We start from the raw sequence: 13802 nt of genomic DNA on the forward strand, positions 1-13802 counted from the left end.
ATGTGGTGAATTAGTGGACTTCTCATAAATTTTATCATTACAAGAAATAACAGAGAATTGGAAGTAGTAGGTTTTGTCATTCTTTAATTTTTTTTTTTTGACAGATCTGCATCAGACCTGAATGTAGCCCTGGATGAATGTATGATGGCTGTGGATTTATTTCTAAGCAACAAATTTCCTGAGGCCCTTGCTTCCCTACAAGCAAAGTAAGTTGAATACTTTTCCCAGTTTTTTGCTTTGTTTTTGTTTTTTTTCTTTGCTTTCTTCATCTTCCATTAGAACTGCCACTACACTTTGAGCACTAGACAGATAAATAATATTCCTTTTGGACTGAAGGAGGTGGGAAAATAAAATAACCTTTTAGGTTGTACATAGCAAGTTGCTGGTGTTGGAAGAAGGAAAGATTCCCCCCCACCCCCTCCGAGACAGGTAAATGGCATGGTATTGATCAGTGGTTATAGTACTTTGTGCAGCTGCCATATCAGCAACATCTTGGGGTTGTCTGTATGGAGCTTTAGTCCACACCAGGAGAGTGTGAATTTAGTGCATGACAAGCTAGTGTGGACTATCTTATCCATGTGAACCCTGCTGGCATTGGCTAAAAGTTCCCTAGTGCTGGTTAATGTAGTACCATTTGAAGCAGGACTACATTAAAGCCCAGTAGAGAGCTTTCTGTGCATGTCAGCAGGGTCTACACAAGCTAGGCAGTGCACAAGCTAGTACAGATTAAAATTTACATCCTTCTGGTGTGGATTAAAGCACCATATAGACAAGCCTATGGTGACTGAAATGTTTATTCTTGTTTACCAAACAGTATGTTCTGTAGCATGCAACCTGGTTCTTACAGTTCTACCAATGAGTACAGGTTCTGTCGCAGTTTGTTACAAGGAACAGAACCTGATAACATTTTTTTTTCCCAGTTATACATTATAGTTGAAAGCAATCTCTCCTTGTCTGTGTCATTAACATGTCAGAGTATAAAATCTGAACCAATAACTGGTCACTGTTTGTTGTTTCCCTTTTCCCAGTTCATGCTCCTTGTCCTCACTTTCACATTTCTGAGCATCTCTTCCTTTATCTCTGCTCATTTCTTTCCACTCTCTCAGCTCCTTTGATGCCTTCCATCTGACAACTGTTTTTTTCTCCTTTTTCCACTTTATACCTTCTTCCATGCTGCTGCTTCCTTTAATGATCTCCATCCACATACATACCCTTCCCCAAGGCACACTTCTTCCATCAGCCCTTTCAGTGATAATCCCACAAGCAGTGGAGAAACCTTTAATTAGTTTTAATTTTCTATCATCCTATGAATAGTCCTTACTCAGCAGCTTAGATAAGGCCAGGTTGTAGGATCAAGTGCCATTGATGTAGCTGTCTCAGTGTAAACCCAAGTGTAGACAAAGAGAGCCACAGCTTCAGTGGAGCTCAACCCTGCTTGAAACTAGGGTAAACTCATAAGAAGGTAAGAATTGTCATACTGGATCAGACCCAAGGTCCATCTACTCCAGTGTCCAGTCTCTGACAGTGGCTTGCACCAGTCACTTATGAGGAAATTAAGAAACTCTGCAGTAGGCAGATGTAAGGTAACTTGCCACTCATCATAGGTTTCATCCTGATCTCTAATAATAGATTGAGATTGGATTAAGCCCTGAAGCATGGAGTTTAATATTCCTTCTACAAAAAATTGTTGTAATTATGGTAAGTCTGGATATTCTTGATACCCATATTAAATGTCCAGTCCCTTTTTGAATCATGTTGAGATCTTGGCCTTAAACGCCTTAACTCATTGCCATAGTATCTTTTCACACAATATGTAATTAATTTCCTTTTCTCAGTTTGAATTTTGCACCCGTTAATCTTATTAAAATGTCCCCTTGTATAAAGAAGGTCAGTGTAAATCTGATTTTGTCCTTACCTGTATTTGGGGTTTGCACTGGGTGCAGTGGCTGGCCATCAATTGATTGTTGGATTTGGGGCCAATTCCCAGAGTAGACAAGATCTCAGCTGACATTTGAAAGGTTTTCTTTGTGACCTTGAAGGCTAGAGAGTTAATTTTTTTGAAGAAGTGCTTTGCTTCTGAAATACATTTATACAGCAACTAAAACACACACACACCACTGTAGCCATGCTAACAGTTGCAAAATTGCATTATACACACAACCCTGGTTATGAGCAATGAGGGCATATGATCACTTTTTAAATTTTTTGTGCCTTTCTTTATTCCCCCAGTTTTCATACTTTAACTTGCATCTGTCTGAGTTCTTTGCTTCCCAAGTCCTTCTGTATTTTATTGCCAGCTCCCACCCCTGCTGCCACAGGTTGTTTTGCCTAGCGTTGTGCCATCAGCAGATTTCGTCACTGCACCTTCCTTATTTCAAGCTGTTGATGTATACAGTGAACACAATTGGATATAGGGTCAATTCTTGCTTTGGCTCTTTGCTATGTCACTTTCTTTCATCCTAAACTGCTTCCATTTACAAGTAGCCTGTGATATCAGTGATTTGTTGGGCTGGAGACAATCTGGACTCCAGTCACCGGTGAGCAAGAGTTATAAGGCAGCCATTTTGTTTTCTTTTAAGTCTTTTTGCATTTGCTCAGAGCTGGGATGGGCCTGAGACATACAGAAAAGCAGCTGGCCACCAAGTTGCAGCAGCTGCACTTCCCCCATTTATTGCTTCAGCCAGCCTCATGCCCCGCCTCCATATAAAATAAATCTCAGTGTTGTGCATCTCTTTCCTGCTCTTCTCCCTGTCCACCCTGCCTGTCACAGCAGGTGCCACCAAAGGAAAGTGCTCTTATGCTTGGTATGCGTCAAGGATTCATTCCAGTGGGTGTGGTTGTACCTGCCTTATTTGGGCACTGACCCCACTCCTTGATACCAGAGGTACTGGCTTTGTAGGTTGCACTGCTGATAATACTTTGTAAAATGTGCTTTTGACAAATTGTGGAGTCAGTGAGCTTTCTGGTGGCTTGGGATGATATCTGCCTTATTTCCAGTGTTGTTGTGTTGTATTTTTGTAGCACGGGAGGATGTCACGAAATGTTAACAAGAGCAGCACTGTTTTCATTGAAATCATGTGCAAAATACCCACATGGGCACAGGGATATGTTTACTTTGTGTTTAAAAAAGAAAAGAGCCATTTTTTGAAGGGGGACAGTAAAATGCTGCAAAATTGACGCTGAGACCCCTCTTGTGAAAGGGCCTATATATTTGTCTATCCATCCATTTTTATTCTCGTTCACTGCATATACTTTCCATTCCATTTTCATAGGGCCCTGTTGAATTCATTTCATGAGCTGACTATATCCTCATATCTTGAATATGAATTTATTTAATTGCAAAACCATTTTCAAACTGATCTTTCATCTTAGTCCATTGTTAAAGGGAGGCCCCAACCCCTTAGTCCTTGACACCACAGGCAATACAGAGGTATAATCCCTAAGACTGTAGTGGAGAAACAGAAAAAGCTGAATTTCATTGCAAATGATCTTCATTACAGACACACGCCATCTCTTTAGGAAATGACAATAGTTGTGGGAGTGAGATGTGTAATAATAGGCAACATATTCTTTAGGGGTGGGGCATCAGTTCCTCATTGCCGCTTTTTAGCATGCTGAGATTTGAAATGGGTTTCCACAGCCTGTAAAAATATTTATTTTTCAGAATTCTTACCTGTTGTCCCAGTAATTCTTTGTTTTAGATTTTGTGAATTCATCATTTATGGTGTGGGACATATTCTGTTCTGGGTTACATCATTGCAATTCCACTGAAATAACCAATTTAGCCACATTTGGCATCTAAAATAAGTTTAGCTCCATTAATCTTTATTTCATTTGCATCAGGTGTAACTCAGAGCAGAACTAGACTCTGCATATATGACAATATCTATTGCAGCAGCTGAGACAGAGTTATAACTGACAGGTCTTTCCTAGGAGTTTAAAAATAAATACCTTGGAAAGGTGTCTGAGTGCTTCTGTGTAGTGGTAAAATCTCTATTCCTGATGGAACAGCATGTCAGAAAGGCAGATCTAGTTTCATTAAAATATTTGTGGCTTCTTTCTTCAGATTACATAAAAGAACTTTTGGTTGCTGCTTTTTAGATTTTAGAGCCAATTTTCCTCTTCTCTCCACCAATAATGTTTGTCCTAATTGTAGGGTCCAATTTGTGACATATTCTTCGCCATGCAGACCTGGGCCTGGAGGTTTTATTTATTTATTTATTATGTAGAATATTAATCTTTCCCAGCCTTCAGCCACCCTAACAATTAACAAAAAAAAAAACCCTCAAAGTATACAAAAGTAAGTGCCTTGAGGTCAACAAATCTGAGCCATTTTGGAAGAAAGGATGGGAATGAATATGAAAATTGAAGGGCCGTCATGGAGGACCACCCTGCCAACTGCTCTCTTTCTTGTTAAGCAAGAAAGTTCCTGCTCTAATGCATCACTTGATTGTAACCGTGGCAGTGTCTCACAGGAAGAGGGTTGGTTCCTCAGGTGGAAGGCTCCAAGCCCTTTCGAGCTTGCAGTCAATGCACCTTTAATTCCACCCAGAAACCTGAAGGAAGTGGATAAAGCTCCCAAAGTGCTGGTGGGGTACGCTACCTAATACACAGGCTGATGTATTGTGCACCAGCTTCTGTTTCTAAATGAATTTACAGTGCAGCGCCATAAGGAGTGGCACATTGTAGTTGTCTAATCCGGAGGAGAGACAGGCATGGATCATGGTGGTCACCCGAAAGAAAAGGTCACAACTTCCTGTGCAGAATGTGGACGAATAAAAGCCTTTCTGGGCACTGCTGCTGTGTTATATGGTCATGTAACAGCCGGGGATCTAGCAATGCACCTAACTGGCAAGCCTGAGTCACAAAGTGTTGGATAAATACCTTCAGTCAGCTGGGTTGATGTAATCTTCACCAGACCTTCCTACTGCTTCCCCTAATCTATCATCATTCTTCTAGTCTTAATGACTGAAACTCAGCCAGATTGGTTTTATCCCTGGGTGAAACTGGTATTGCCTGCTAGGGACAAGGTTTCTACCTTTATAGGCTTCTCTACAAATACCTGCCTAGCCAGTTTTTGCTCATGACAACTTTTGGATGTAATGTAAAACCAGGATCCTCAATACTTGTGTTCATTAAAGGTGCCATGGCTCCATTCTTCAGGACTTTAATCCCATGTCATGGCCACATTCCAACTAGGAAATTACATTCTCCAAACCAAAAATTCATGTGTAGTTTCAGTATGATATACGATATTCTTCACTTTCTGCCTGTGACAGGGCCACGCTCTGTCTCCATCCTGTGATGCCCTAGAAATTGTTCAGACCCACTTTCTTCTTGGGTGCAGATTATATTTTATTCTAAACCCACCCACCAACACTCATATAGTGCAACATCACAGTTTGAACCTCTACTTATTTCAACATTTCTTGGCTAGGGTTCTAGGAGGAAAGGAGGTCTCCCTCTCTCTAGGGAGCTCCTTCAGTCCAGGCTCAACTAGCCCTCTCTTCAGTAACACTGCCTAACTTTTATCCTGTTGGTCAGCTTGAGGGCTAGTTAGTTCCTTACCTCCCCAGCTTCTCCTTCTGATTAGCTCATTATTCAGTCAGACGTTCTGGGGGGGAACTATTTGAGGCTTCAGTGATTAGACTGCTGACCCACCTGGCAGATCTCAGTGCTTTGTCCCATTGCTCTGAACTCTTTTTTTGTAGCTGCTCTTTATTTAAAGTCTACTTTCTTTCACCCCCAAAATGACTGCATTTCAACTGGATGAGTAAAATGATTGTGTCCTGTACATAGAGTTTTGTAATCAGCAGGTAAAAGTTATTGTGCTTTGGGATCATTGGATTACATGCACTACAGAAATGTCAGCCAGTGTTGCAGGGGAATTGGTGGGGAGGGGCAAATCTGGTTTTACCGTTCTCTGGAGTCTAGCTATAAAATTATACTGATTTGTCTCCCCCATGGGAGCTTTAATTACACTGACAAAAAAAATGGCCAAAATACTGTCTGGCCTGCTTCTGCACTTACATATGCTAGTGTAGATCAGAAGATCCTCAGAGGAAAACTGTTGTTACAGAAGCACAGATTAGTATTTATTATTTATATGAACCTGCTCATTAGCCTCCTGTTTTGTGTAATTCTGGCAACAGCTGAGAGCAAACAGATCATGTACTAGTGGCAGAAACTTCTGATTAAAAAAGACTAAATGGGAAGGCACAGCTTGTATCTGTTCATATAAAAAGATTAGGGCAATATGACTCAACTAAGTCGATAAATCACTTATTTTAGAGGAATATAATTTAATTGATGCTCAGTTTGCACTAATTCATTATCAAGCTAGTATGCTTTAGAAAACAATGGTGAAGCCCTGGTTGTTGGAGGAGAGTGTTCTTTGTTAAATTGTACTTTGGCTTGCATAAAATGGGTTTCTTATTGGACTGGCTTGTTTTCAGCTCTTTACTATTATTCTTTATTACTTCTGAATCTCTATTCACTCATGAAAAGTATGGAATTGAGACAGAAGTCCTCTGCACATAGAACACTGCAGCATGGGCAGAGGAACTATAAACTTTTTTCCTCTTCATTGGTCTACCAGTCTGCTTAGCCCTACTCTAATGGGCCTGCTTCTAAGGATAGAAAGATTCGGTCTCTGTAATGCATTCTTCCTTTGGCCTTTTCTGCTGAAACCGGTTCAGCTGATTTCAGAGCTGTTATAGTTCTTATTCAGTGGTATAGATTCAGAAAAGGCCAACAAGGACCATTGTGATCATCTACTCTGATCTCCTGCATAACACAGACCATAGGACTTCACTGAATTAATTCCTGTTTGAACTAGAAAAACATCCAGTTTGTTAAAAATATGCACTTTAGTTCTAGTCTGAGGTTTGTCTAGTTTCAACTTCCAGCCATGGCATCTTGTTATACCTTTGTCTACTATACAGAAGAGCCCATTCTGAAACTAAACTAACTCCAACAATCACCTCTGCATCAGAGGTGCATCCTCATCTGAGATCTGATACTGGCTTGAAAAAATGTTACATGTATTACATGTTATAAGATCCAGGGTACAACAACTTCTGAGCCTGGATGTACTAATTACTGTTCTCTCAAGAAACTACAGGTCAGTTTCAGTACTAGAGAAAAATCTCAGGATTATTCTCTGCTCTTTATTTAATGCTCAGTGTATCAGACCCACTGCTGGTTTGCTGTCTTGGAATTATGGATGATATAACCCGAGAATTGAACCTCATGGAATGCTAATGATGAGACCAAACCATCTGTAGTTCTGTTTGCAGCTTGGGCACATTACTGTTCTTGAGCGGCAAATAAGTGGAAAGCGGAGGATTCTGGGTAGCTCCTGTCTAACACATCCGTTTATACCTATGTAGGATAGGGGTCAAAAAGCTTTTTCTATATCAGATGTAGGTGAATGTCCCTTTGCAATCCAAATTCTTGAAATGAAACATGGAACCTGGTTATCTGTTGGGCTCTGCACCTTTTGTTTCTAGAACCCTGAAAATCCATGGATATCTGCTTTATATCCGTGAATATCTGCAGGTGTGGATGTGATTATATTGTTTACATCTTTGCTGATTGGATACGGATCCAAATTTTTGTATCCATGCAGAGCTCTATAGCAGCAGTGCTCAACCATGGGCCCACGGTCCCCTGGGGTGTGTTTCTGGTCTGTTGGTTGCTCTCTGTGAGGCTGGGCTTTTGAGCGCTCAACAGAGTAGGTAAGCCAGGTCTGTTTGTTCATGTCTCTGTGAGGATTGAGTCTGGGACCCTTGGGTCTGTGATCGGCTCTGTTTTTTTTTTAAGTCTCAGTAATTAATCCCTCCGCATTGGTGAGGGAAAGGAGCTGAGCAGTGAGGTTTCCCAGAGAAATCAGTTGCCTGCCAAACTCCACAGGAGTTTAGACAGGGAGCGTGAAAGGCTTTCGTTATAGGTAAAGTTTTACATTTAATACTGTGAAGGCCAATGATGCAACGGTGGTTGTGACCTTCAAGGAATATGCTCTGTTTTCTTTCCTGCCTAAAGTTACAAGAGACTTCCTCTGACTGCTTTCTTTGCTTAAGAGCTTTTGGTGAGGGTCCTTGTCAAAGGCTTTCTGAAAGTCCAAGTAAGCTATATCCACTGTATCATCCTTGTGCACCTGTTTGTTGTCCCCCCTCAAAGAATGCTAATAGATTGGCGAGGCATGATTTCCCTTTACAAAAGCCTTATTGACTCTTCCCCAACATATTGTGTTAATCTAAGAGTCTGATAATTCTGTGCTTTGGAACCAGGCAAACTGGTTGAAACTATAGTGAAGTTAGGCTTACCGGTCTGTAATTGCTACGACCACCTCTGGAGCCTTTTTAAAAAATTGCACATTAGCTATCCTCCAGTCATCTGGTACAGAGGCTGACTTAAGCGATAGGTTACATACTACAGCTAGTAGTTCTGCAATTTCATATATGAGTTCCTTCAGAACTTTTGGATGAATACCATCTGGTCCTGGTGACTTATTACTGTTTAATTTATCAGTTTGGTCCATAGATGTGGTTTTGGAACAATCTGGGAGAGTTCCTCAGATTTGCCACCTAAAAAGAATGACTCAGTTTTGGGAATCTCCATCACATCCTCTTTAAAAATTAATTAATCAAAAAAAGAACAGCTAGTTGGTAGATCTCAAAATATAATTTTAAATGAGTAGTCATCATTAAATGTATATGTTTCTAGTGGACGCCTCCAGGAATAATTTCTTAGCTCTACACGATTTAATATTTTTATTAGTGACCTGGAAGAAAACATAAAACTCATTATTGATAAAGTTTGCAGATCACACACAGATTGTGGGAGTGGTAGATAATGAAGAACGTTAAGTCGTTGATACAGAGCAAGGCACTTCACCTGGTAAGCTAGGTGCAAGAAAATACTGGGTTTAAATACAGTCAAATAGTGAAGGCTAGGCCTGTAACAGCATTTAAAAGGGAACTGGATAAATTCATGGAGGTTAAGTCCATAAATGGCTATTAGCCAGGGTGGGTAAGGAATGGTGTTCCTAGCCTCTCTCTGTCAGAGGATGGAGATGGATGGCAGGAGAGAGATCACTTGATCATTGCCTGTTGGGTTCACGCCCTCTGGGGCACCTGGCATTGGCTACTGTCAGCGGACAGGATACTGGGCTAGATGGACCTTTGGTCTGACCCGGTACAGCTGTTCTTATGTTCTTAAATGTAGAGGCCTATCTCTAGGAACAAAGTGTGCAGGCCATGCTTACAGAATGGGGATCTCTCTCCTGGGAAGTAGTGACTCTGGAGAAAAAAAGAACTTGGAGGTCAAGGTGGATAATCAGAACAACATGAGCTCCCAGTGTGACCCTGTGGCTAAAAGGGCTAATGCAATCCGTTGATGTATAAATGGGAATATCAAATAGTACTGGAGAGATTATATTACCTCCATATTTGGCACAGGTTTGACTGCTACCAGAATATGGTGTCCAGTTTGGGTTTCTACATGTCAAGAAGGTTGTTGAAAAATTGGAGACAGTTCAGAGAAGAGCCATGAGAATAATATAAGGCATTTTTTCAATCCTTGAAAAGTGTCATGTGAAATCCTGCAGTGTCTGTGTATTCAAGTTGGACAAATTCAGGGTGGAAGGTGGGAAGACCGAGATAGGCATGAAATGCTGAGACGTTTGGCCAAGTCTTTAACAGTTTTGAAAGTAAGATTAGTTTCAGGTTAATATACTTTGGCCACAGTTGTGTTATCACATTACTCATCTTCTAGATTATTCTGTGCAACTCTCCCAGAGTAGAAGGAAATTGTCTCAGCTTGCAGCACGTATCATGGTGCTCAGTGGAGAACTCATGCAAAAACAATTATCCCAAAACAAAAGAAACATCAGAGCCTGATCCTACATCCCTTGGGCACCCAAAACTTCCGCTGACTCATTCTAGGCATATACACTGTGATCATCATTCTAGTATCTTAGCATAGTTATTAAAACTGGAAGTTGGAGAATGACTTGATGTACAAATCGGAATTTAGGGCATAAATGGTGTGTTTGAATTTTCCAGCAAAAATTAATCCTTTGTACGTACCATATTGTGCATGATTACTAGCACATTTGTTTAGACCTGAGTCCCCATCAGATTAATATGCTCCTAGAGTGTTATTTTTTGAAAATCAATCTTGTACTAAATTTGTGTAACCTGCGCGCGCGTCTTTTTTTTTTCAACAGAACTAAGGACAGTATGTATCATGCACTGACATATGCCACTATACTGGAAATGCAAGCCATGATGACCTTTGATGCCCAGGACATGCTGAATGCAGGAAACACCATGAAAGAAGCTCAAGCCATCTGTCAAAAGTAAGTGTTCAGAAGTGCATTGAGCAATTGGTGCTCTCATCTGAGAAGTCATGAAAGATTTGTAGATGAAGGAAGGACATATGCAGTACTGCCAACTCCCATGATTTTATCATGACTCCAGTGATTTGGGGGTGGCTTTTACCTGTCTCGTGAAAACATGATGCAAGGCACCAACTCACAAATTTTCCCTTATTCAAAATAGCCACCATCTTCTATTACTGTCAGTAGGGCCGAGGCCAGCAAGATGGCTGCCATTTCCCTATGATCTATCTGCATGTGGACGTGAGGCCGCCCTTTATAAAGTTGGCTGCTGCCCCCTATTGTTTTCTGTTGAACTGAAGCCAGGCCCATAGGCAAAATGGCTGCCACTCTATGGGTCTGGGTGCTGGACAGGATGCAGTCAGGGACTGTGAGGAGCAGCAGAGATGCTGAAGGGTGGATGGGGAGAGTGTGGGGGAGCAGAAGCAGACTTTGGGAGCAGGAGAGAGGGATGGGGAGGGGATTGTGGAGGGTCCGGAGCAGGAGAAGGCAGGTACGGGAAAGGGGTAGAGTCAAGGAAGTGTTGCTTCAAGCAAAAGGCTAAATCAATCCCATTGGTTTTTACTGTGACATTATTGCTTATATGAATGATTGATATAAGTGTGATCAGCTGTGGATTCTGTCTGCACCACTTCCGAATTGTGGATGATTTTATGAAATTGTATCATGAAATCACTGTGGATGCCCCAGAAATTGAAGAAGAGCTCTGTATAGCTCGAAAACTTGTCTCTCTCACCGACAGAAATTGGTCCCATAAAAAAAATTACCTCACCCACCTTATCTCTCTAATATCCTGAGACACACATGGCTACAGCAACGCTGCATTAGCAAGGTTGTATCATGTCTCTGCCAGCCAGGCCAAAAACAAGGGTGAGTGATCATCACACAAAGGATTGTGACAATGGATTTGCTCTAGCTGGGTGAAGACCCTTCCTCCGTTTATCTGAAGGTGGAAGAGGAGTTTGGAAGTAATGGAAAGTTACGAGGTGTAGAACAAAAGAGTCTGTTGTCCCCAGCAGGAGTCTATAAAGGAACTGTCAGAGGGAAATGGAAACTGGGGGGTGACAGGGGCAGCTCTATGTATTTTGCTGCCCCAAGCATGGCAGTCAGGTGGCTTTTGGTGGCTCGCCTGCAGGAGGTCCGCCAGTCCCGTGGTTTCAGTGTACCTGCCACCGAATTGCCTCTGAAGCCGCGAGACCAGCGGACCTCCTGCAGGCATGCTGCCGAAGGCTGCCTGACTGCCGCCCTCACAGCAACCAGCAGGCCACCCCCCGTGGCTTGCCGTTCCAGGCACGGGCTTGCTGCGCTGGTGCCTGGAGCCGCCCCTGGGGAAAGGAGTAGAATGAGGGAGGCTGCTGCAGGAGCAAGGTAGGCAATACGATAAAAGACCCTGACTGACAGAACACAGATGCTGCGTTTAGAGTGTTTTATTGTTTTGTATGATCTGTACTCTTCTGAGCTTTGTATGATTAAGGAGAAAAGAGCCTAAAATTGATAGATTGAACACTGTGTGTGTGTGTGTGTGTGTGTGTGTGTGTGTGTGTGTGTGTGTGTGTGTGTGTGTGTGTGTGTGTGTGTGTGTGTGTGTGTGTGTGTGCGCGCGCGCGCATAGGCGTCTACTCCGTTGGTGCTCCGGGGCTGGAGCAACCATGAGGAAAAAAATGGTGGGTGCTGAGCACCCACTGGCAGAGCCCCCCTTTCAGCTCTGCCCCCCCCAGTGTCTCCTGCCCACCAGCGGGCCCCCCAGATTAGTGCTTCCCAGCTGCCGCAATCAGCTGTTTCATGGCATGCAGGAGGTGGAGGGGGGAGGAGCGAGGACGCAGCACATTTGGGGGATGAGGGATAACTGGATGGGAAGAGGCAGGATGGGGGTTGAGCACCCCCTGGCACTTTTGAAGGTTGGCATGTATGTGTGTGAGAGAGAGAGAGAGAGTGTAACTGCTTCACAACTATTGCACACCCCTAAAGGAGTTAAATTGTAAACCAGAAGCTTTCCACCTGTTGGGTGGAGTTCTGGGAGAGCGCTGTGTTTAAGTATTGAGGGGTCAAGGCTGTGTTTAGAGGGGTTAGAGTGGCTGGAAAGCAGGTTCCAACACGGAGAAGGGGGTGCCAGATGGAAGGTCTGTGCCCTGAGAATGTGCTTAGGGACCCCAAGATTTGGGCAGTGGTTGGAATCCGTTGACGCTCCAGATGCTTAACACATCCCGGGGATCTAGAGCTGCAGAGGCTTGGAGTCCCCTCATAGCCAGCCTAGTGGGTGGCCATGAAGGGATGGTCTCTAGGATCTCTGACGGCAAGTTTTTGCATAGAAACACTGTCATTATGGAATATTACAAATACTTTCAATACTTAATTTTTTTGAAATATTTAATGAAGGGGATTATATAACTGTGCTCTTGAGAGGGCTGCTCGCTGGATAGCTGCCCGTTTATTTACTTTGATTAGTTATTTCATGCTTATTTGTGAATCCGTCATCAGTTCTTTTATTGCAGGACTACATAAACATGTGAGTTTACTCAAATATAATGACTGAGCATATTTCCCTTCTGCTCTTGCATACTATGTACACAATACTCATTGTTGCTTAAGTCCCTGTTTCTTGACACATTCCTATTCAGCTAAACCAGGAGTTAATATTAAGGTATTTAATGGAATATCTGTAACTCATCAACCTGATAAAGTAATACAGGTTGTGTGTGTGAGTGTGAATCACGATGCATTAATTAGGTCAGTGGTATTCAAACTGTTTACCACCATCCAGACCTTCTTTTTATCAAAGCAAATAAACTAGGGTGGGAGAGAGTCAAGATAGGGGAACTGCCATCCATTTCCTATTACTATCTTAAGCCTTGCCTACATTAAAAGGAAAAGTTGATCTAAGCTGAGCAGTTTGAGTTACGTAAACAGCACAACTCAAATCGATGTAGCTTATGGTGGGCTGATGTCATGATTTCATAGGGACAGTCTTGATATTTGGAGCTTTTTTTTAATATGGGCTCCTATTACCCTTCACCCCCTGTTCCTATTTTTCACACTTGCTATCTGGTCACCCTAAGCTTAGATCTACTTGCTGTGGGGTCCACACTACATGAGTGGAGTACAGGAGCCGACGGGAGAGCGATCTGCAGTCAATTTAGCGGGCCTTCACTAGACCCGCTAAACTGAATGCCGATGTAATCAGTCACTGCTCGGTAAGGGTACACAAGCCCTTAGGGTAAGTGGAGTCTCCCTCTGAGCAGATGGAGAGGCGTGCATTTTTGTGAGCATTAAAGGTTGGCTTTTCAACCTGAAAAGATCTCTCTCACATTGGCAGAGAAGTAGAGTAGAATAAAAAAAAGTCAAGTGGCAGACTATAAATCACGATTTGCTGGAGTTTTTAAAATCTCATGATTTTGGGGGG

The 13802-nt window shown here is 42.5% G+C and overlaps 1 protein-coding gene across 1 annotated transcript in view; it reads left to right on the forward strand.

Annotated features, from left to right (window-relative positions):
* TTC39A (tetratricopeptide repeat domain 39A) overlaps positions 1 to 13802 on the forward strand; it is a 69699-nt gene that overhangs the window by 3604 nt on the left and 52293 nt on the right. The window contains 2 exon segments of the mRNA XM_030573651.1: positions 105 to 206; positions 10232 to 10363. Of these exon segments, the coding sequence (XP_030429511.1) occupies positions 105 to 206; positions 10232 to 10363 (234 nt within the window).

Source organism: Gopherus evgoodei, chromosome 8, assembly GCF_007399415.2.
Source record: "Gopherus evgoodei ecotype Sinaloan lineage chromosome 8, rGopEvg1_v1.p, whole genome shotgun sequence".
Lineage (NCBI taxonomy): Eukaryota > Metazoa > Chordata > Testudines > Testudinidae > Gopherus > Gopherus evgoodei.